At 44.4% G+C, this 21,490-nt stretch overlaps 2 protein-coding genes across 4 annotated transcripts in view; one reads left to right on the forward strand and one right to left on the reverse strand.

Moving 5' to 3' along the window:
* LOC115799318 (NACHT, LRR and PYD domains-containing protein 12-like) overlaps positions 1–21,490 on the reverse strand; it is a 652,446-nt gene that overhangs the window by 444,654 nt on the left and 186,302 nt on the right. The window lies entirely within an intron of this gene.
* LOC115799324 (NACHT, LRR and PYD domains-containing protein 3-like) overlaps positions 1–21,490 on the forward strand; it is an 89,486-nt gene that overhangs the window by 28,810 nt on the left and 39,186 nt on the right. For 2 of the 3 annotated variants that reach the window (XM_030756424.1, XM_030756426.1), the window contains exon 2: positions 21,110–21,252. In XM_030756424.1, the coding sequence (XP_030612284.1) occupies positions 21,146–21,252 (107 nt within the window). In that variant the 5' untranslated portion in view covers positions 21,110–21,145. Of the gene's footprint in view, positions 1–17,009; positions 17,048–21,109; positions 21,253–21,490 lie in introns of those variants that run through there. The other variant, XM_030756425.1, reaches the window with a different exon arrangement.

Below are 21,490 nucleotides of genomic sequence, written 5' to 3' on the forward strand. Positions count from 1 at the left end.
AACAATAAACTGGACTGGACTCATAACACTGATGCGCTCTACAGGAAGGGTCAGAGCAGACTCTACCTGCTGAGAAGGCTGAGGTCTTTTGGAGTGCAGGGGACACTCCTGAAGACCTTCTATGACTCTGTGGTGGCATCAGCCATCTTCTATGCAGCAGTATGTTGGAGCAGCAGCTTATCTACAGCTGAGAGGAAGAGGTTAGACAAGCTCATCAGGAAAGCCAGCTCTGTCCTAGGATGTCCTCTCGACTCAGTGCAGGTGGTGGGAGACAGAAGGACTCTGACCAAAATAACATCACTGATGGACAAGGTCTCCCATCCCATGCATGAAACTGTTGCTGAGCTGGAGAGCTCCTTCAGTGACAGACTGCTGCATCCTAAATGCACAAAGGAGCGTTATCGTAGATCCTTCCTCCCAGCAGCTGTAAGACTTTATAATCATCACTGCTCCCAACAAAAACCACAATAACCTACACAATGTAGGATAATATATAATATACTGTAAATAGTCCGGCCTGTTAAGGTTCAACACACAGGCACATCATGTACATTGTATATAGTGTTATTATTAGTAGTATTAAGGTTAATCTTGTTTGTTGATTTTATATATATTTATATTCTTTTCTTAATAGTGTGAATTATTATATTTTTACTTATATTTATAATAACTGCGGCTGCTGTTACACCCAAATTTCCCCTCTGTGGGACAATAAAGGCTGTTTCTTCTTCTTCTTCTTCTTCTGTTCCTGTTTCGGAGCACAGTGTTTTGCTGTCTGTTAGCTGTTATATCTGTATAACTCGATTTATCTGGATAATAACATATTTTAGTGTAATCTTCACCTACTTTAAATAGCATACTCTTTGCTGAATCACCTGTATTCACATTACTCACTTTATTTGTTTTTAGAAATTCGCTAGCTTAGCTCAGCTAGTAGCTTAGCCCTTAGCCGACTCACTACCATCATGGCTTCTTCTCCTGTCTCTCCTGCACTTTCCTGCTCTGGGTGTCACATGTTTAGTTACTCCTCGGCCTCCTTTAGCAGTAACGGTACTTGTAATAAATGTAGTCTGTTTGTAGCTCTGGAGGCCAGGCTTTCTGAACTGGAGACTTGGCTCCGCACCCTGGAAAATCCTACATCTAGCCAGGCCCCTGTAGCGGGTGCGGACCATGGTAGCTTAGCTGCCGTTAGCTCCCCCCCAGCAGATCCCGAGCAGCAGGGAAAACAGGCCAGCTGGGTGACGGTGAGGAGGAAGCGTAGTCCTAAGCAGAAGCCCTGGGTACACCACCAACCTGTTCACGTCTCTAACCATTTTTCTCCACTCGGCGACACACCCGCCGAGGAACAAACTCTGGTTATTGGCGACTCTGTTTTGAGAAACGTGAAGCTAGAGACACCGGCGACCATAGTCAAATGTCTTCCAGGGGCCAGAGCAGGCGACATTCATGGAAATTTGAAACTGCTGGCTAAGGCTAATCATAGATTTGGTAAGATCATTATTCACGTCGGCAGTAATGACACCCGGTTACGCCAATCGGAGGTCACTAAAATTAATATTGACTCAGTGTGTAACTTTGCAAAAACGATGTCGGACTCTGTAGTTTTCTCTGGGCCCCTCCACAATCAGATCAGGAGCGACATGTTTAGCCGCATGTTCTCCTTGAATCGCTGGCTGTCTGAGTGGTGTCCAAAAAATGACGTGGGCTTCATAGATAATTGGCAAAGTTTCTGGGGAAAACCTGGTCTTGTTAGGAGAGACGGCATCCATCCCACTTTGGATGGAGCAGCTCTCATTTCTAGAAATCTGGCCAAATTTATTAACCCTCCTAAAAACTGACTACCCAGGGTTGAGACCAGGAAGCAGAGTTGCAGTCTTACACGCCTCTCTGCAGCTTCTCTCCTCCTGCCATCCCCCCAAAACCCCATCCCCATAGAGTCGGTGCCTGCTCCCAGACCACCAAAAAACAAAGCTAAAATCAGCAAAAAGCTATTTAAGCATAAAAATTCAAAAACAATAAATAATACAGCTTCATCAACTGCACCAAAGAATAAAACAATTAAATGTGGATTGTTAAACATTAGGTCTCTCTCTTCCAAGTCCCTATTAGTAAATGATTTAATAATTGATCAACGTATTGATTTATTCTGCCTTACAGAAACCTGGTTACAGCAGGATGAATATGTTAGTTTAAATGAATCAACACCCCCGAGTCACAGTAACTGTCAGAATGCTCGAAGCACAGGTCGAGGAGGAGGATTAGCTGCAATCTTCAATTCCAGCTTATTAATTAATCAAAGACCCAGACAAAGTTTTCATTCTTTTGAAAGCCTGACTCTTAGTCTTGTCCATTCCAATTGGGAAACTCAAAAACCTGTTTTATTTGTTATTATCTATCGTCCACCTGGTCCTTACTCAGAGTTTCTGTCTGATTTCTCAGACTTTTTATCTGATTTAGTGCTCAGTTCAGATAAAATAATTATAGTGGGTGATTTTAACATCCATGTAGATGCTGAGAATGACAGCCTCAACACTGCATTTAATCTATTGTTAGATTCAATTGGCTTCTCTCAAAATGTAAAGGAGCCCACCCACCACTTTAATCATACTCTGGATCTTGTCCTAACATATGGCATAGAAACTGAAGACTTAACAGTATTCCCTGAAAGCCCCCTCCTGTCTGATCATTTCTTAGTAACATTTACATTTACTTTAATGGATTACACAGCAGTGGGGAATAAGTTTTATTACAGTAGAAGTCTTTCTGAAAGTGCTGTAACTAAGTTTAAGGATCTAATTCCTTCATTGTTATGCTCTTCAGTGCCAACACAGTGCAGAGCAGCTACCTAAACTCTGCTCCCAGTGAGGTCGATTATCTCGTCAATAGTTTTACATCCTCACTGCGTATAATCAGAATCAGAATCAGAATCTTTATTGTCATTGTACACAGAAGTTGCACAACGAAATTTATAATGCATTCCTTTCTAGGTGCCTCAGACAATAAATAATAAAATAATAAAAATATGAGTGATAAAAATGATTACTAAAATACAGTGCACAATAGTAGATTAAGACGAATCTAGCCCCAATACACACACCAACGCACGCACACAGTCAGCACTACCACCCCACATCACTGTCCAAACCACACAGAGTTCAGTTCAATGATAGCCCTGGCATAAAAGCTGTTCCTCAGTCTGTTTGTTCTGGCCTTCATTGTCCTGAAACGTCTGCCTGATGGCAGTAGCTGAAACAAGGAGTGTCCAGGGTGTGAGGGGTCCTGGAGGATGTTCTGTGCCCTCCTCTGGCAGCGGGCATTGAACAGTTCCTGGAGGGAGGGCAGGGGACAGCCTATGATCTTTTGAGCCGTGTTGATGATTCGCTGGAGTGTTTTCCTGTCTGCTGCTGTGCAGCTGTTGAACCACACGCACAGACAGTAGGTCAGGATGCTCTCTACACAGCAGGACACCAGCAGATTCTGGGTCAGATAGTTGCTCCTAAGAACCCTCAGGAAATGCAGTCTCTGTTGGGCCTTCCTGACAATGCTGGTCGTATTGATACTCCAGGTCAAATCATCCTGCAGATGTACTCCCAGGAACCTAAAATCTGAAACCAGCTCCACTTCATCCCCCTCGATGAACAGAGGTTGAATGACATGTGTTGTCCTCCTAAAGTCTACTACCATCTCCTTTGTCTTAGTGGTGTTCAGGATCAAGTTATTCTCACTGCACCACCTTGACAGCCGCTGCACCTCGTCCCGGTATGCTGACTCATCCCCGCCTGATATGAGCCCCACCACAGTGGTGTCATCCGCAAACTTAATGATGCAGTTACTGGCATGTATGGAGGTGCAGTCATGTGTGTAGAGGGTGAAGAGTAGGGGACTCAGCACACAGCCCTGTGGAGAGCCGGTGCTGAGGCTGATGGCTGAAGAGAGGTGGGGACCTACTCTTACCCTCTGGGAACGGTCTGTCAGGAAGTCCTTGATCCAAAGACAGGTGGAGCGTGGTATCCCCAGATCTGACAGTTTAGTCACCAGTCTGCCAGGAAGGATGGTGTTAAACGCCGAGCTGAAGTCCACAAAGAGCAGCCGAGCGTAGTTCCCCCCCTGCTCCAGGTGAGAGAAGGCAGAGTGGAGGGCCGTGGCAATGGCGTCCTCTGTGGACCGGTTGGCTCTGTAGGCAAACTGGTGGGGGGCTAGTCTGGGAGAGAGACTGGAGATGACGTGAGCCCGGACAAGCTTTTCAAAGCACTTCATAACAATTGGTGTTAGTGCTACTGGCCTGTAGTCATTCAAACCTCTGATAGTGTTCTTCTTGGGGATGGGGACGATAATGGAGGACTTCAGGCAGGAAGGGACAGCAGCCTGGCTCAGGGACTGGTTAAAAATGCTGGTAAAAATACCAGCCAGCTGAGCCGCACAGACCTTCAGTATCCGTCCAGAGACACCATCGGGCCCCACAGCTTTCCTGGGGTTCACAGTTTCCAGCATACGCCTCACCTCTTGCTCTTGCAGCCTGAGGATGCTGCTGCTGCCTGCTGAGGGATGTTGGATGGCTGTCTCTGATTGCTGTACCTCAAAGCGTGCAAAGAAGCTGTTCAGCTCCTCTGCCAGATTGATGTTACGCTGATCAACTAACAGGCTGGGTTTGTAGTTCAAAATATGCCGAACCCCTTGCCACACCTGCCTGAAGTCGTGGCTCTGGAAACAGTCCTCAATCCTCCTCTTATACACAGCCTTGGCCTCCCTGATGCCCCTCTTCAGGTTGGCTCTGGCAGCGCTGTAAAGCGCCCCATCACCAGCTCTGAAGGCGATGTTCCTTTCTCTGAGTAAGCTCTGCACCTTTCCATTCATCCATGGCTTTCTATTTGGAAAAACCCGGATATTCTTGTCCACAGTTACAGTGTCGGTGCAGAACTTGATGTAGTCCAGAACAGCCGAGGTATACTGCTCCAGGTCCTGGTGCTTGAATACGTCCCAGTCAGTTGTTTCAAAGCAGTCCTGCAGCTGTTGAGAGGCACCTTCAGGCCAGGTCTGAACAGTCTTAGATGTAGAAAGAGCAGTTTTGCTGAGGGGGGTGTATGCTGGAATCATAAGCAGGGACAGATGGTCTGACTGGCCCAGATGTGGCAGTGGCACAGCCCTGAAACCCAGCTTGATGTTAGAGTAGACTTTATCCAGTGTGCTGTTCCCTCTTGTAGGGCATTTAACATGCTGATGGAACTTGGGTAGAACAGTCTTTAAATCGACATGGTTAAAGTCTCCTGCAATGATGTGTACAGCCTCAGGATATCTGCTCTGTTGACTGCAAACCGTGTCATGTAAGAGACTAACAGCCGAGTTAGCATTAGCATCAGGGGGAAGATAAACAACAGTGATCAAAACAGCTGTAAACTCACGGAGCAGATAGATGGGCCTGCATTTAACAGTCATGTACTCCAGGTCCGGAGAACAGTGGCTGTTCACAGTCATACTGTCTGTACACCAGCTGTTGTTTACATACAAGCACACACCCCCTCCTCTGCTCTTACCGGAGGTCCGCATTCTGTCATGCCGGTGCGTTGTCCTGCCGGCTAGCTCGATGGCTGCATCAGGAATGGATGAATGAAGCCAGGTCTCAGTGAAGAGCAAAACGCAGCAGTCCTTTACGGTCCTGTTTGTAGCCACCAGCAGTCTCAACTCATCCATTTTATTCGGGAGTGATCTTACATTGGCGAGGAAAACACTGGGTAACGGAGGTCTATGAGGCCGTTTACGTAGCCTCTCCAAAACGCCAGCTCTGCCGCCTCTTTTCTGCCTCCTTTCTCTGCGCCGTCTCCGTCTGCGACCCCCCCTCACAGGGATGATGAACCACAAAGAGCCAGGTGGTCTGGCGATGTCCACCGGGATGTTGTGAGAGTGGAGGAAGTCAGCCATAACCGCCTGCTCACTTTGTGCTCCTATATGTAGGAGTTCGTGCCGTCTGTATGTTAATGTCCGCCCGACATAATGGTGATGTGTTGAGCCACAGTTGAAGCACACATAACAACATACACAATTTCACAAAGCACCGAAAAGGAGAGCACTGAGCCGCTGCGACTATGCGCGCCGCCATCTTGAATGAAAGGCTATAACTTTGGATACTGTGGCTCCTCTGAAAAGGAAAGCTTCAAATCAGAAGTGCCTGACTCCGTGGTATAATTCACAAACGCACAGCTTAAAGCAGATAACCCGAAAGCTGGAGAGGGAATGGCGTCTCACTAAATTAGAAGATGCTCATTTAGCCTGGAAAAAGAGTTTGTTGCTCTATAAAAAAGCCCTCCGTAAAGCTAGGACATCTTACTATTCATCATTAATTGAAGAAAATAAGAACAACCCCAGGTTTCTTTTCAGCACTGTAGCCAGGCTGACAAAGAGTCAGAGCTCTGTAGAGCCGAGTATTCCTTTCACTTTAACTAGTAGTGACTTCATGGATTTCTTTACAAATAAAATTTTAGACATTCGAGAAAAAATTATTCATAACCATCTCAAAGATTATTCTTCATGTTCGGCTGCTTTCAGCACTGCTGGTATTTGTTTAGACTCTTTTGCTCCAGTTGATCTTTCAGAGTTAACTTCAATAGTTACTTCCTCCAAACCAGCAACATGTTTATTAGATCCCATTCCTACTAGACTGTTCAAAGAAGTCTTTCCAATTATTGATGCTTCTATCTTAAAAATGATCAATCAGTCTTTATTAGTTGGCTATGTACCACAGACCTTCAAGGTGGCTGTAATTAAACCTCTACTTAAAAAGCCATCACTTGACCCAGCTGTCTTAGCTAATTATAGGCCAATCTCCAACCTTCCTTTTCTCTCAAAGATTCTTGAAAGAGTAGTTGTAAAACAGCTAACTGATCATCTGCAGAGGAACGGTTTATTTGAAGAGTTTCAGTCAGGTTTCAGAATTCATCACAGTACAGAAACAGCATTAGTGAAGGTTACAAATGATCTTCTTAGAGCCCCTGACAGTGGACTCATCTCTGTTCTTGTCCTGTTGGACCTCAGTGCAGCTTTTGATACTGTTGACCATGACATTTTATTACAGAGATTAGAGCTTGCTATAGGTATTAAAGGTACTGCACTGCAGTGGTTTGAATCATATTTATCTAATAGACTCCAATTTGTTCATGTAAATGGGGAGTCTTCTTCACACACTAAGGTTAATTATGGAGTTCCACAGGGTTCTGTGCTAGGCCCAATTTTATTTACATTATACATGCTTCCCTTAGGCAGTATTATTAGAAAGCACTGCATCAATTTTCATTGTTATGCAGATGATACTCAGCTTTACCTATCAATGAAGCCAGATGACACACATCAATTAGTTAAACTGCAGGAATGTCTTAAAGATATTAAGGCCTGGATGACCTCTAATTTCCTGCTTCTAAATTCAGATAAAACTGAAATTCTTGTTCTCGGCCCCACAAATCTTAGAAACATGGTGTCTAACCAGATACTTACTCTGGATGGCATTACTTTGGCCTCCAGTAACACTGTGAGAAATCTTGGAGTCATTTTTGACCAGGATATGTCCTTCAATGCACATATTAAACAAATATGTAGGACCGCTTTTTTGCATTTGCGCAATATTTCTAAAATTAGAAACATCCTTTCTCAGAGTGATGCTGAAAAGCTCATTCATGCATTTATTACTTCTAGGCTGGATTATTGTAATTCATTATTATCAGGCTGTCCTAAAAGCTTCCTGAAAAGCCTTCAGCTGATCCAAAATGCTGCAGCTAGAGTACTGACAGGGACTAGAAAGAGAGAGCATATTTCTCCCATATTGGCTTCTCTTCATTGGCTCCCTGTTAAATCTAGAATAGAATTTAAAATCCTTCTCCTCACCTACAAGGTCTTGAATAATCAGGCACCATCTTATCTTCCTGTTAAAAGGGAGTTTTTCCTTCCCACTGTCGCCAAGTGCTTGCTCATAGGGGGTCGTTTTGACTGTTGGGTTTTCTCTGTATTATTGTAGGGTCTTTACCCACAATACAAAGCGCCTTGAGGTGACAGTTTGTTGTTATTTGGCGCTATATAAATAAAATTGAATTGAATTGAATTGAATTGAATTGAATTGAATTGTACAGTAGAGGACTGAGCACGCAGCCTTGAGGGGAACCAGTGCTGAGTGTGAGTGTGGAGCAGAGACGGGGCCACATGTGACAGATTGTGGGCGCTGAGTGAGGAAGTGTTGTATCCAGATGCAGGTGGGAAGGAGGATCTGCAGTCTGAGCTAAAGGTGAATTATAACGAGTCATCTGCATTAATATGAACAGCCACCGCCTCTTCCTGCTCCTGCTGTCAAACCTGATCTGTACGACAGTTTTGTCCCAACCGTCCTTCCACCATCAGACAGCTGTGCCTTCTCAGAAATGTGGACTGAAGATAAACTGATTGATACTCATGAATCCTGCTTTTTGGAATACATGAACTATGAAGTTGTGGGATTGAATGTGTAGCAGGATTATATAACTTAAGTTGTTTGCTTTTACTTTATACCAGTAATCATATCATGTAACCTCTATACACAGTAAATGGTAAATGGTAAATGGACTAGCTCTTATATAGTGCTTTTCTACTCAGTCAGAGCACTCAAAGCGCTTACACAACATGTTTACATTTACCCATGCACTCCCATTCATACAAGCACTTCCATGTTTGCTAAGCTAAGTGCTTTTTTTTTTAATTAACTATCATTCACACACATTCGTACTCCGACGGGACGGTCGGAGAGCAACTTGGGGTTAAGTATCTTGCCCAAGGATACATTGGCATTTAGCCTGGAGTAACCAGGAATTGAACCGCTGACCTTCTGATCAGTAGGTGACCTGCTCTACCTACTGAGCTACAGCCACCCCTACCCCAGTAGAACACACCAGAGTGAAATGTGTGGTAGATTCATATAACTGAATGTGCTTGCCTTGCGGAAAGTTGGTGATCATGTCATGTAACCTTTTGCACACAGTGGATACAGGCTAGAGTGGAAGGCAGGAAGAGGCGACTTCCCGAGTGATAGCAGGTGTCTGATGATCAATGCTCTTAAAACATGTAGGGTGATTGCCATATAGGGGAGAGCTTTGCACCATAGCTTCAGGGGGGAGAGTGAAATCATATAAGGGGGCAACACAGGAGGAATAGACGAACTGTGTCTAAGATAGTCAGGGTAAGGATGCACACAGTTCCAAGATATCTGTAATCTATTGCTCATATATTCTGCTCTGCTTTATATTAAAACTCTTGGTAAACTGTACATGTCTTTGAGTGTTTCTCCTTTCCATCAACCAACTCAGGAGAGATTCACCTGGAGGAAGAGGTAAATCTCAACAAACTGAACAGCCACAGTTCTGTATGCAGCAGATCATCCTGAGTGTGATGTTAAAGATGGATTCAGAGAGAAGAAAGGATCAAGCAGAGCTCCAAAGTTCCCTCTCCCATGTCAGCAGGTTGGATCGTGCAGCATCTGATTGATCTGTAAGGAACACTGATGGAACATGAGCAGAACAAAAAATCATTGATCATTGATATGTAGGACCGCTTTTTTGCATTTGTGCAATATTTCTAAAATTAGAAACATCCTTTCTCAGAATGATGCTGAAAAGCTCATTCATGCATTTATTACTTCTAGGGTGGACTATTGTAATTCATTATTATCAGGCTGTCCTAAAAGCTCCCTGAAAAGCCTTCAGCTGATCCAAAATGCTGCAGCTAGAGTACTGACAGGGACTAGAAAGAGAGAGCAGATTTCTCCCATATTGGCTTCTCTTCATTGGCTCCCTGTTAAATCTAGAATAGAATTTAAAATCCTTCTCCTCACCTACAAGGTCTTGAATAATCAGGCCCCATCTTATCTCAAAGACCTCATAGTCCCATATCACCCCAACAGAGCACTTCGCTCTCAGACTGCTGGCTTACTTGTGGTTGCTAGGATACTTAAGAGTAGAATGGGAGGCAGAGCCTTCAGCTTTCAAGCGCCTCTTCTGTGGAACCAGCTTCCAGCTTGGATTTGGGAGACAGACACCCTCTCTATTTTTAAGATTAGGCTTAAAACTTTCCTTTTTGATCAAGCTTATAGTTAGGGCTGGATCAGGTGACCCTGAACCCTCCCTTAGTTATGCTGCTATAGGCCTAGTCTGCTGGGGGGTTCACATAATGCACTGTTTCTTCTCATTCACCTTATTTACTTTGTTTATACTCCACTCTGCATTTAATCATTAATTGATATTAATCTCTGGCTCTCTTCCACAGCATGTCTTTTTTCTCTCCCCTCAGCCCAACCGGTCGCGGCAGATGACCGCCCCTCCCTGAGCCTGGTTCTGCTGGAGGTTTCTTCCTGTTAAAAGGGAGTTTTTCCTTTCCACTGTCGCCAAGTGCTGCTCATAGGGGGTCGTTTTGACTGTTGGGTTTTCTCTGTATTATTGTAGGGTCTTTACCCACAATACAAAGCGCCTTGAGGCGACTGTTTGTTGTGATTTGGCGCTATATAAATAAAATTGAATTGAATTGAATTGAATCTCATCAGAACATCAAGAACAGGAATGAGAGACATTGAAGTGAATGAGTGAACAGTTGGATGAACATGACAAATGTGTCCATGACTGCAAAGGGCGTCACAGTCACTAGAAGGACATTGAAGTAAACACTTACAGGAGATTGTGGAGAGGAGCCTTAGAGAGGAGTTTGTCTCTAATGTGAGGAATAGTGCCACATCCTGAACACAACATCTCTGATATCCACACAATCTGTGAGGAAATGAAGATGCTGTGAATGTTTGCAGCTGAGCAGCAACAAACTAGGACTCACTTTGAGTGAGCTGATGTTCCCACTGTGATTGGAGCTGAATGGCAGCAGAAGAACAGATGAACAAACTCCTGCTGCTCTTCATCACTGACTTATTCCACAGGAATTCTGCTCAGCTGCCTTCCAAACAGCATCCAGCTGCTTCCTTCATAATGGGACGGCTTCTAGAGGCCGAGGCCATCGGGCGGTCCGGCAGCCTTCCTGCTTCTGCTGGGATTCAGCAGGGACTGCCGGGGGAGCCGCTCAGTGCCAAAGACACACAAACATCATTCCCATGTTCCACAGTCTTCCTCACTTTGACCCTTGGACTCTCCCCTCCTGCTGACAGACGCTGTAGGAGCTGGAAACATGCTGACGGATCTGAATCTGATGCTTGATGGGCACATGAGGGAAATCATTGATGATTCCAGGGAGAATCCACTGATTGATGGAGGCTCATCAGGTTGTTTCAGCACTTTCTCCATGTTGGTGTGAAAAAGGAGAACGTGTGCTTCCTAGATTGGAGGCTGAACACATCCTGCACTGTTTGAATGAGAACATCAGCTTGATGTGTGTCTCTGGATGTTGCTGCTGAGGAGCTGCTGCAGACGGGACAGAAACACTGGCTTTTCTAAAAGTGTCCTTTGGATGTTGGAGCTGCTCCAATCACAGCTTCACTTGTGTGGATTTGCACCAACATCACCTTTGAAATGCAGCAAACTTGTTGCCTGTGTGTGAAGTGGAGGCAGTCAGAGGCCCCTTTGCTGCTCACCTCCTTTCCCTCCAGGCTGGACTTTTGGCGCTCCGAGGACAAAGTGCATCCCGAATCTTGCGGCTCTCCTGGTTTGGTCACATGACCACAGCTGTCAGTCATCCTCAGCCAGCGTGCGAAGCTTCTTTCCAGACCTCTAACTGGAGCTGCTGTTTGATGGGCGGCTCCCTCATCTCAGGGCTGAGCTCCTCTGCCTGTGCCCTCAGTGCAGCCGCCTCTTCAATGGACTCGTGCTCCTCGTCTCCTCCTTCCCCACCTGAGATCATTCTTTGTGCCTGAGGAGCTCCCAAACACCTGCCTGTCTTTGGTCCACACATTCATACAGAGCTCATCTATGGAAACACAGCAGTTTGCACCTGTTTGCATTTCTCTGGAACAACTCTGTGAAAAGAGCATCATGTGTGTCCAACATGGAAATGCTTCTTCTCAGGGACACAGCAGTCTCACACTGATGAGTGCAAGTTGTGTGGATGAAGCAGAAAATGGGAGATCCTCTCCTGAACATCCCGATCCTCCTGAAGCCTTAATGGGAGCAGCCCAGCATGTCCACCAACAAAGCTTTTAGGATCACAGCACACATGAAGTCTCTGAGAACGTCCCTACAAAGAAGCTCGATGCTCTCGGCTCTCGTGGCTGAAGTTTGGCTTTGAGGGCTGAGAAGAAGCTTTCAAGGAGCTTTTGGAGTTTCCAGTCCAGCTCTGAAAGAGTGAAAGCAAACATGAGAACAATGTGTTCATTGGACATGTTGGTTGTTTGTGCAGCACTAAAGTCCACCTTCCTTCTAGGACACAGGTTTCCAAAGCAGCAGCTGATGCAGCTCCAGGTCTTAAGGAGGAAGCGACACAGCGTCCAAATTCCACATTTGGATCAAATCTTTGTGCAACATTTCCTCCCTTTAAGGTCTTTGAGCAATGCTGACGAGTGCTGCCATCAAACCATCAAACATGTTTGTGCGCTCGACTGTTTGGACTTTCCAAATGCTCCAAATGTGAGAACACAGTATTCCCAACAAGTGTTTGTTTAAAGCAAAGCTAAAGAGATGAAGCAGCAGCAGCAGCTTCTCCTCCACATTTAGAAAGCTCACAGTTAGTATGGAGTTCAGCCTTGAACAGCACAGGAAGTTGAGAGCAGCTGTTTCCAGCAGCTTCAGTTCTGGGCCTCAATGAAAAGCCTCTATTAGAAGCTTCTTGAATGGGTCAGAGGAGCACTGACTACCTGAGCAAAGCACGATGGTTAGAAATGGCCTTCTGTGTTTGGATCCTCAGCATCAAGTCTTTGTACAGAGAGCTCAAACACATGCAGTTTGTTAAAGTGTTGATGCAGAGCTGCAGCTTCAGGCCCATTGATTTCTCTGTGCAAACATCTGTCTTTATAGTCTCAGAGCCTCGCTCAGCAAACAGAGACAGCACAGCTCACTGTGGGTTCCTCTAAAATAGACCTTCTACTACCATCAACACACTTTAGACACAATCCAACTTTGACCTGTTCAGTCTCACAGATACAGGCGGCAGGTGACTGTTTTTAAAGACTACAAGCAGTCACACACTTCAGTCTATTGGTCACAAAGTCTCATCGCACACATTTGAAGCTGTGATTTGCACAGAATCCAAAACTCTGAAGCTTCAGCCTCATGAAGGACGTCCTGAATAAAGTCCATCATGTCCAGCTCAGCCTGATGCCTGCTGGTCCCTTTGTCACTGAGCTGAGGAAGAACGGACGCCGTGACAAACTGTGCATTCAGCGAGGATCCGATCACAGCCAGAAACCTTTTGGAGCCAATAAATATGACATTTGACAGCAGTTCACTTGGTTCTGCTTCACAACAGATTGTCAGTGTGCGTTTGCTCCCTTTGCCGTCTTCCCCAGGAACAAAGAGGGCTGCAGATATGTGGGTCCTGCCTAATGACAGGAAGAAGATCATCCAGCTGCAGGCCTTCCCTCACTTGTTCCAGCACAGGCTGCAGCCTCAGCACTGCGTGGAGTCTGATGGCACTACAACAGCAGGAAGGAAGCCAGAGCTGAGCTGGACCTTTGATTTTCTTCTCCAAACACAAACACATTCCCTAACAGAGCGCACGGCCGCCTCCTTGCTGTGGACACAAACAGCACCAGTATCTCCACAGTTTGAGCTCCATCACAGAGCTTTGGCTCCATTTAGGCTCAGATGGCTCTGAAGGTTGAAGGCGCAGTGATGGCAAAGAAAAGCTTCCCTCAAATGTGTCAGAGCTAAAGTAACGAGCCTGTTTGGAACATGTGACGAGGACAAAAAGTACTCCAGTAAAGTACCTGAGAGCTGTACTTCAGTACAGGAACAAAGTATTTGTACTTCATTACTTCCCACCTCTGCAGACAGGAAGTGGATCAAAGAAACATGTTGTTTTCTCCAGTTCTTCCAGCAGGTGGCAGCACTTTCACATGTTTCAGTGGATGATGATGGCTGGAGGAGGCCTTCAGAGCTTCAGCTCCACACTGACCTTTGACCTCTCCTCTCCTGTGCTGCCTCTGTGTATGAGAGAAAGCGATTGGCTTCAACCGTTTAAGTTGTATTAACAAAATCTAAGAGCCAATCAGAATAAAGAACTTGTGGATGTGGCATATATTGGTTTATTGATACCAGGATTTCTCCTGATTGGACTTGGTTTATCATGAAGTTCTGGGCAGCTGTTCGGGCCCTAGTAAGGCTGCCTATGAGGGATGCAGAAGCTGCACGAACTCAGACTCAGTAGAGCTGAATTGAAATGGATTCGATCTGGAGGAGTGTTTGAGTGTCTGTTTCTGCGCAACAGCGTAGAACCAAAAATTCAGATGATTGGATTTTTTGCCACTGAGAGGTAACCAGAGAAACTGTAAGGTCTGTCAGCAATCAGTTATGACAGCCTGTAGCAAAACAATTGCTGTATTTGGAACTGGCTCCCAGACGGCCTTGGTGGATGGCCATGTATGTAAATCATCTCCTGGAGATGTTTGTAAACAGATGCTCTACACCCCCCCACTTGTCCTGTCTTGTAATCTGTGTGAACTGCTACACCTCGCCACCTTGCTGATGAACGTTTCCATCTCTATCACTGTTCGAGAGAGAGAGAGTTCGGTCAGCTCGAAACTAAACCCTGCCTACTCTTCACCACTGTTTCCCTCCCCTCCCCTCCCTTGCCTTACCTTAGCACACTATTGCAGAGGTTTTTGTACTCTTATACTGTGTATGTATATGTATACAAAGAATGAGATAATTTTTTTCTCCTCATCCATCCCCACCCCTATGTGTTTGCTATTGATTTCCATCTTTTTTCTTTTGTAATGGCAGCGCCTCTCGTGACTGCAGAACAATTATCTCCTGTTTTTCTTGGATGGCTGTTCTGGAACGCAAATTTTATTATATGTTTACAAATAAATAAAGTAAACAAATAAATTTTACAAATAAAGTTCTCTCTCTCTTTATTGATTCCAGAGGGAAAATCAGCCTAAACAACAACTGAAGCATTTGATTGGTTGATGCTGAACACTCAATTCAATTAAATTCAATTCAATTTTATTTATATAGCGCCAAATCACAACAAACTGTCGCCTCAAGGCGCTTTGTATTGTGGGTAAAGACCCTACAATAATACAGAGAAAACCCAACAGTCAAAACGACCCCCTATGAGCAGCACTTGGTGACTGTGGGAAGGAAAAACTCCCTTTAACAGGAAGAAACCTCCAGCAGAACCAGGCTCAGGGAGGGGCAGTCATCTGCCGCGACCGGTTGGGCTGAGGGGAGAGAAAGACATGCTGTGGAAGAGAGCCAGAGATTAATATCAATTAATGATTAAATGCAGAGTGGAGTATAAACAAAGTAAATAAGCTGCATTACATCACTGTGACGAAGCGGGCGGCACGGCCACGACAACAAAGGGAGACACACACACAGACGCCAATGAAAAGACTGTTTGTGTGAAAGGAAAGGAACAAAGGCAGAAGTGAAACTAACCATGACGTGTGGAGTCGCTACAATCAGGAGTGTCAGCGAGTGCACGAGACAACAAATCACATATGCAATGTTGGCAAATGCAAGAAAGCAACACAACATCCACACAAGTGTCTCAGGAAGGAGAGCCCCTCATCCAATGAGCTGTGAGCTCTTCTATAGAGCACACCTTGGGCCCAGGTGTTCCAGTGTCACTGACTGGAAATGAGCCACAGCCCTCCATGCTGCAGGAGAGCCGCTCCAAAGGAAGGCGGGGCCGAGCGGCTCGTCACAATAACGTCTCAGTGTTCAAACAGTTTGTGCTCCTCAGAGGATCCTCACTCATCTCCACTGAGTTTGATGCTGTGGGATTCTTCTTGTCACAAGGACACAAACACAGCAGTCACCTCGCATCAGCATCACTCTGTCTCATCGAAGTCGATCACATTGGAGTGAAAAATGAAACAATGTGCCGATTCAACTGGAACCAAATGAGTGAAGCCCAAAATGAAAGCCACAATCTTTTTCCATCCATTTGAAGCCCTCCTGCCGTATTGCCAAGTCATTTATCCTGGCATCCAGCCAGGTCTCCGTAACACATGGGAATGAACATTCCACGTAGTCCCTCCTTGAGGCAATTAACATCATCCACTTTGTTTGCCAAAAGAGCGAGCATAGAGGGTAGAGGAGTGTGATGACACCGCTGCCTCTGTTGTACCAGGAAGCCGGCTCTCCTCCTTTGTCTCCTGGGCCTCATGCGCTGCATGTTGCCAGATGCTGCAGGCCCATACTGCTCATCAAAAACAAAGTCTTTAGAGCAATATAATAGTCCTGGTTTAAAGTCCAGCATTTTCTCATCTAATCTGCAACAAGTCCAACTGATCATATTTGATCACACAGTGCACATTTTCCACACAGCAAGCAGACACACCGCATGAGCCACACCAAGTCACCAAAGGTTGGTGCCATCTTCTTTTTCATCCAGATGTTCAGAACAGTCTCCAGGTGTGTATCTATGAGAACATCACAGACGTGTATGTGAGCTGAGTGTGATGTCATACCTGGTGTGTGTAGCAGACTGTCAGAGATGAAGTGATGGACTCTTTGAATGATGGTGTAGAAAAGTGCAGCAACACTTGTTCCTCTGAGTTTCTTTCTCTGTGTGAGGAACAAAAGTCTGTGCTGCTTTTTGTTGCTGCTCTTAAACTCCATGTGAGTGTGAGGCTGATGTGTGTGAAGAAATGGAAATGAGTGTGTGACAGTTCCTCTGAGGTGTGTGTGGCAGTGTGAGTGTTGTTGGGCCGCTGTGCCTGAGCAGGAAATTAACAGAAAGATGAAGATCCAGAGGAACCTGCAGGAGAACCTGTTCAGCTGGATTCTTGAGACCAAGAAAGAGACTCACCTGGTTTCCTGTAAATGGAGAGGGGAGGGGCACACCTGAGCAGGTATGCAGACAGGAGTTAAAGGTAGAAACCCACAGCTGAGCCTCCATTTTCCTTCAGAGAGCAGGAGGAGGAAAGTGGAGCTGAGGCAGGGTGAGTGAAACACAACATTGTTGTTGTTGTCCTGTCCGAGTCTCTGAGTGTGTTTGTCTCTGTGGACTGTAGAGGAAGAAGAAGAGTCCCAGCTCAGCAGGTTGATTCTCTTCCACAGGCTTTGACTTTTACAGCCGCTGCTGAGAAGAAGGTTTAGTTCTCAATAACGTGTCAATAAAGCTTCAAGGAAACAGATCAGAATGATTCTGCTGATGATGAAACTTTGACTCGGTGAAAACTTGATGCTTTTTCAAACCGCGCACTTTGACTCATTTCCTGTTCTCAGGCTCTGCTGCAGTGTTGCTGTTGTTGTTTGTGGGTAACATGGGAAACTTTGAGCTGCTGTTTGTTGTGATGGAAGAAACTGAGCAGCTCTGCTCTTAGTTTCATCTGATATCTCTCAACATGTGGGCAAAATGGCTGTCATGGTGACACATGATTACAGTGAACAGCAGCAGCCAATCACCATCTAAGTGCTCAAAGCTGAACAAACTGGTTTGATTCGTGCTCTGAGGGTGTGATGGTGAACCTTGGCTCTCTGTATTCAATTCTATTCTATTCAGTTCAATTCTATTCTATTCTATTTTATTTATATAGTGCCAAATCACAAAAAACTGTTGCCTCGAGGTGCTTTACAGTATATTGTAAGATAAAGACCCTACAATAATTACGCAGAAAACCCAACTGTCAAAACAAGCGCCTATGAGCAAGCATTTGGCAATAGTAAGAAGGAAAAACTCTTAACAGGAAAAATCTTGTGGTTGTGCCGGCATCTGCTGGGGCTGTTCATGGTCACCTGATCCAGCCCTAACTATAAACTTTAAAGGAATGTTTTAAGCCTAATCTTAAAAATAGAGAGGGTGTCTGTCTCCTGAATCCAAGCTGGGAGCTGGTTCCACAGAAGAGGGGCCTGAAAGCTGAAGGCTCTGCCTCCCATTCTACTCTTAAGTATCCGAGGAACCACAAGTAAGCCAGCAGTCTGAGAGCGAAGTGCTCTGTTGGGGTGATATGGGACTCTGAGGTCTTTGAGATAAGATGGGGCCTGATTATTGAAGACCTTGTGTCATTAGTGAGCTGGACTCCAAGATGCAGGACTCAACAGGCAAAACTGCACTGAAATGTGGTTTATTTGGTAAATGCCAGGAAATAATAAACACTGCTATACTGGGACTGGACAGGTACTAGAACTAAACACAAAACAAATGGACAGGGTGATACACAACAGGTAACATTGATGATGACATGACAAAGGATAGACACAGACAGAGGACTTAAATACAAACCCAGGATAACGAGAGGATCAGGAACAGGTGGAGACACAGCTGGAAACAATTAAACAGGGCGAGACCAGGGGCCTATTCCAGGAAGCAGGTTTAGCAACAACTCTGGGTTTCAGGGTTATTATAGTTAACAAAAATGAACGAAATAATGAAAACTGAAATTGAAAAAACATTGTCATTAACTGAAATAAATAAAAACTAAAATTAAAAGGAAAAACGATAACTAACTAAACCTGTATTGTGAGTTTAAAAAACTAAGTAAAATCATAGATAAAATGACCTTCCTTTTCTTGTTTGTCATTTTATTTAAAAGCCTTGTGGATTGATCATTTTCCGCTCTCCGAGTTTAAGCTGGGAGCGCCGTCGGGCAGCTGTGTGCGTGCTGCGCTCACCGAGCTGGTCCTCAAAGTAATGGCAGCGGTCTGCCGAGAAAGCAGCAGAGTCCCGTATGGAGTTTCTTTGAGTCCGATAACACAGATAGAAGCGTGTCTTGTTGTGAATGATGAAAAATGTATGGAACACGTCTCAGTGAGGAAAAAGTCCACCTGAGAAGCGCACACAAGGCAGCTACAGAAACTGCTCTGAACCGACGTGATCTGGCGTTCACCTCCGGAGAAATGTGACTACTCGTCGCTGCCACGCAGGCGCAACGTTGTGATGAACCTGTTCCGTCTTTGTGCGTTTCCGGCTACTTTATCAGTGAGAGAATAACAATCAGGAACAATCAATATAAGGACTCACAAATGTCAGCAAATTCCTGGAGGGAGCTGCTAAAACTGTCGGAATGGACACGAGGGAATGAAGAAAGTGAACAAACAGGAACAAATATGTTTGCAGCCAAAAAACTGAGACAAAGAGCGAGGACCAACAGAAGTCCCAGCTACATATAAACACCAGCACACGACCGTAAGGTAATGAACACACAATCCAGCTACACAAGCAGAAATGCGACATGAGGTCAGCCACATATGGAGCATCTAACCAAGCTAGCTCCAAAACAGAAGCTGTTGTTAATCTGCTGCACTGACGCTGAACTTTATTGTAGTTTATTGTAGAATTTATTGAGTTTGGGAGTTCATGTTTTTCTGTGTTTCTCCCTGTTTTTGTTCATGTGTGTCCTTAATATTACACACATTTAACACACAATGCTGCTGTCTGTGAACAGTTGGTTGTTGAATATATTTCTTTAAACGGGATGTTTTGTTGAGTTTTTATTACACAAGAGTTACTCTTGTACCTTGAATCTTGCACCTGACAAAGTATGAAAAATTAAAACTAATACTGAAACTGACAAAACTAAACTAAAACTAAGCAATAAACTAAAAAAAAAAAACGAGCAAAACCGCTCTGAAAACTAATTAAAACTAATTGAATTAAAGGAAAAAAAAGTAAAAACTAACTAAAACTAAACGATAATGTAAAATCCAAAACTATTATAACCCTGCTGGGTTTGTAACCCTAAAATGTGGGAAACTCGGGTTTTCAGTTCCAGAAAGAGCTAACTCCAACTCTGAGTCAGTTACCATGGTAACAGACCCTGTGACCCTAAACTGCTGCTGGCAGGTTTTATCCAACAAACTCTGAGTGTCTCTCTGACTCCGCCCCTTCTACGGCACCTGAACCACCTGTCTGACACTCCCATTCATTTCCTCCTTCATAAAGTGGCTGTCAGAGCGTCAGAGGAGCGAATTCATCTGCAGACGTTTGTGTTTCTACAAGTACTGAAATCCCAGTTACGTACATACTCAGAGTTGATTGAACTAACTCTGATCAGCTGTTCTGGAACAGGAAACTCAGAGTTGCTGATCTCAGAGCTGATCAACTCAGAGACTCAGAGTTTGTTGAACCTGCTTCCTGGAAGTAAACTAAATACAAAACAGATGAGACTAAGATTGACGAGGTAAACAAGAAACGACCAGACATGGGACAGAGACGCACACTAGTCACAATACTGGGAATAAACCTCAATACACTAGAACACAAAGACGTGGGGGAGACAGGAACAAAGGGAACCAGGAAGTCAATAACAATAATAATAATGACAACTAATAACAGAACAAGAAACTATAATGAACAAAGAATCAAAACCAAATGCAAACGGGGGAAACAAAACAGAACAAACTCAATGAAAACAGAACCTAAAAGAACTGAACACAAAACACTGGGCACACGGTCCAGGACTATGACACCTTGTAGGTGAGGAGAAGGATTTTAAATTCTATTCTAGATTTAACAGGAAGCCAATGAAGAGAAGCCAATATGGGAGAAATCTGCTCTCTCTTTCTAGTCCCTGTCAGTACTCTAGCTGCAGCATTTTGGATCAGCTGAAGGCTTTTCAGGGAGCTTTTAGGACAGGATTTACTAACAGGGACTTAGAAGAGAGAGAGACCTAATATTCAATAATCCACAATAAACCAAAACTGTTTTAGTGTTAATGAAATGAAACTCAGTAATGAATGTGGGCTTCATCACTGATGATCAGATCTCCAGTCTGCAGGTTCTCAGTGTTTGTACTCAGAAATATCATCATAGTGAGCTGTATCTGTACTGAGTGCTTTAGCTGTTCTTACTAACATTAGAACAGTGCAGAAACCATGACAGATAGATAGAAAGATAGATAGATAGATAGATAGATAGATAGATAGATAGATAGATAGATAGATAGATAGATAGATAGATAGATAGATAGATAGATAGATAGATAGATAGATAGATAGATAGAAAGATAGATAGAAAAATAGCCGACTAACTCAGTTACTTCTGTTACTGTGACCTCCCTTAGTATTTGTGGTTTACCTTTGAGACTGACTGAAGAAGGATGGAGGAAGAGGAGGACAGAGCAGAGGCTGCAGGATCCATCTGTCCGTCTATGAAGAAGGACCAGTCCAAAGATGAACCTCCAGACTTCAGTGATGGACCAACAAAGTAATAGAATTGAACTCATTCAGCTAAAAATTCTAAATAATTCTGCCAATGAGTTTAAAACTAAATAAATAATTAAAATAAATTCATGAATAATCAAACTGACATGAATCTAATCTGAGTCTCCTCCCAACGTCAAACCAATGAAATATTTGCAGTCGGTTGTGTGTGTTTAAGAGTTCTCATATGAGAATTTATCAGTGACTAATGTGATATGAATAAAACATGGTTGTGTTTCCAG

This window comes from Archocentrus centrarchus, chromosome 20 (assembly GCF_007364275.1).
Source record: "Archocentrus centrarchus isolate MPI-CPG fArcCen1 chromosome 20, fArcCen1, whole genome shotgun sequence".
In the NCBI taxonomy this organism is placed as follows: Eukaryota; Metazoa; Chordata; class Actinopteri; order Cichliformes; family Cichlidae; genus Archocentrus; species Archocentrus centrarchus.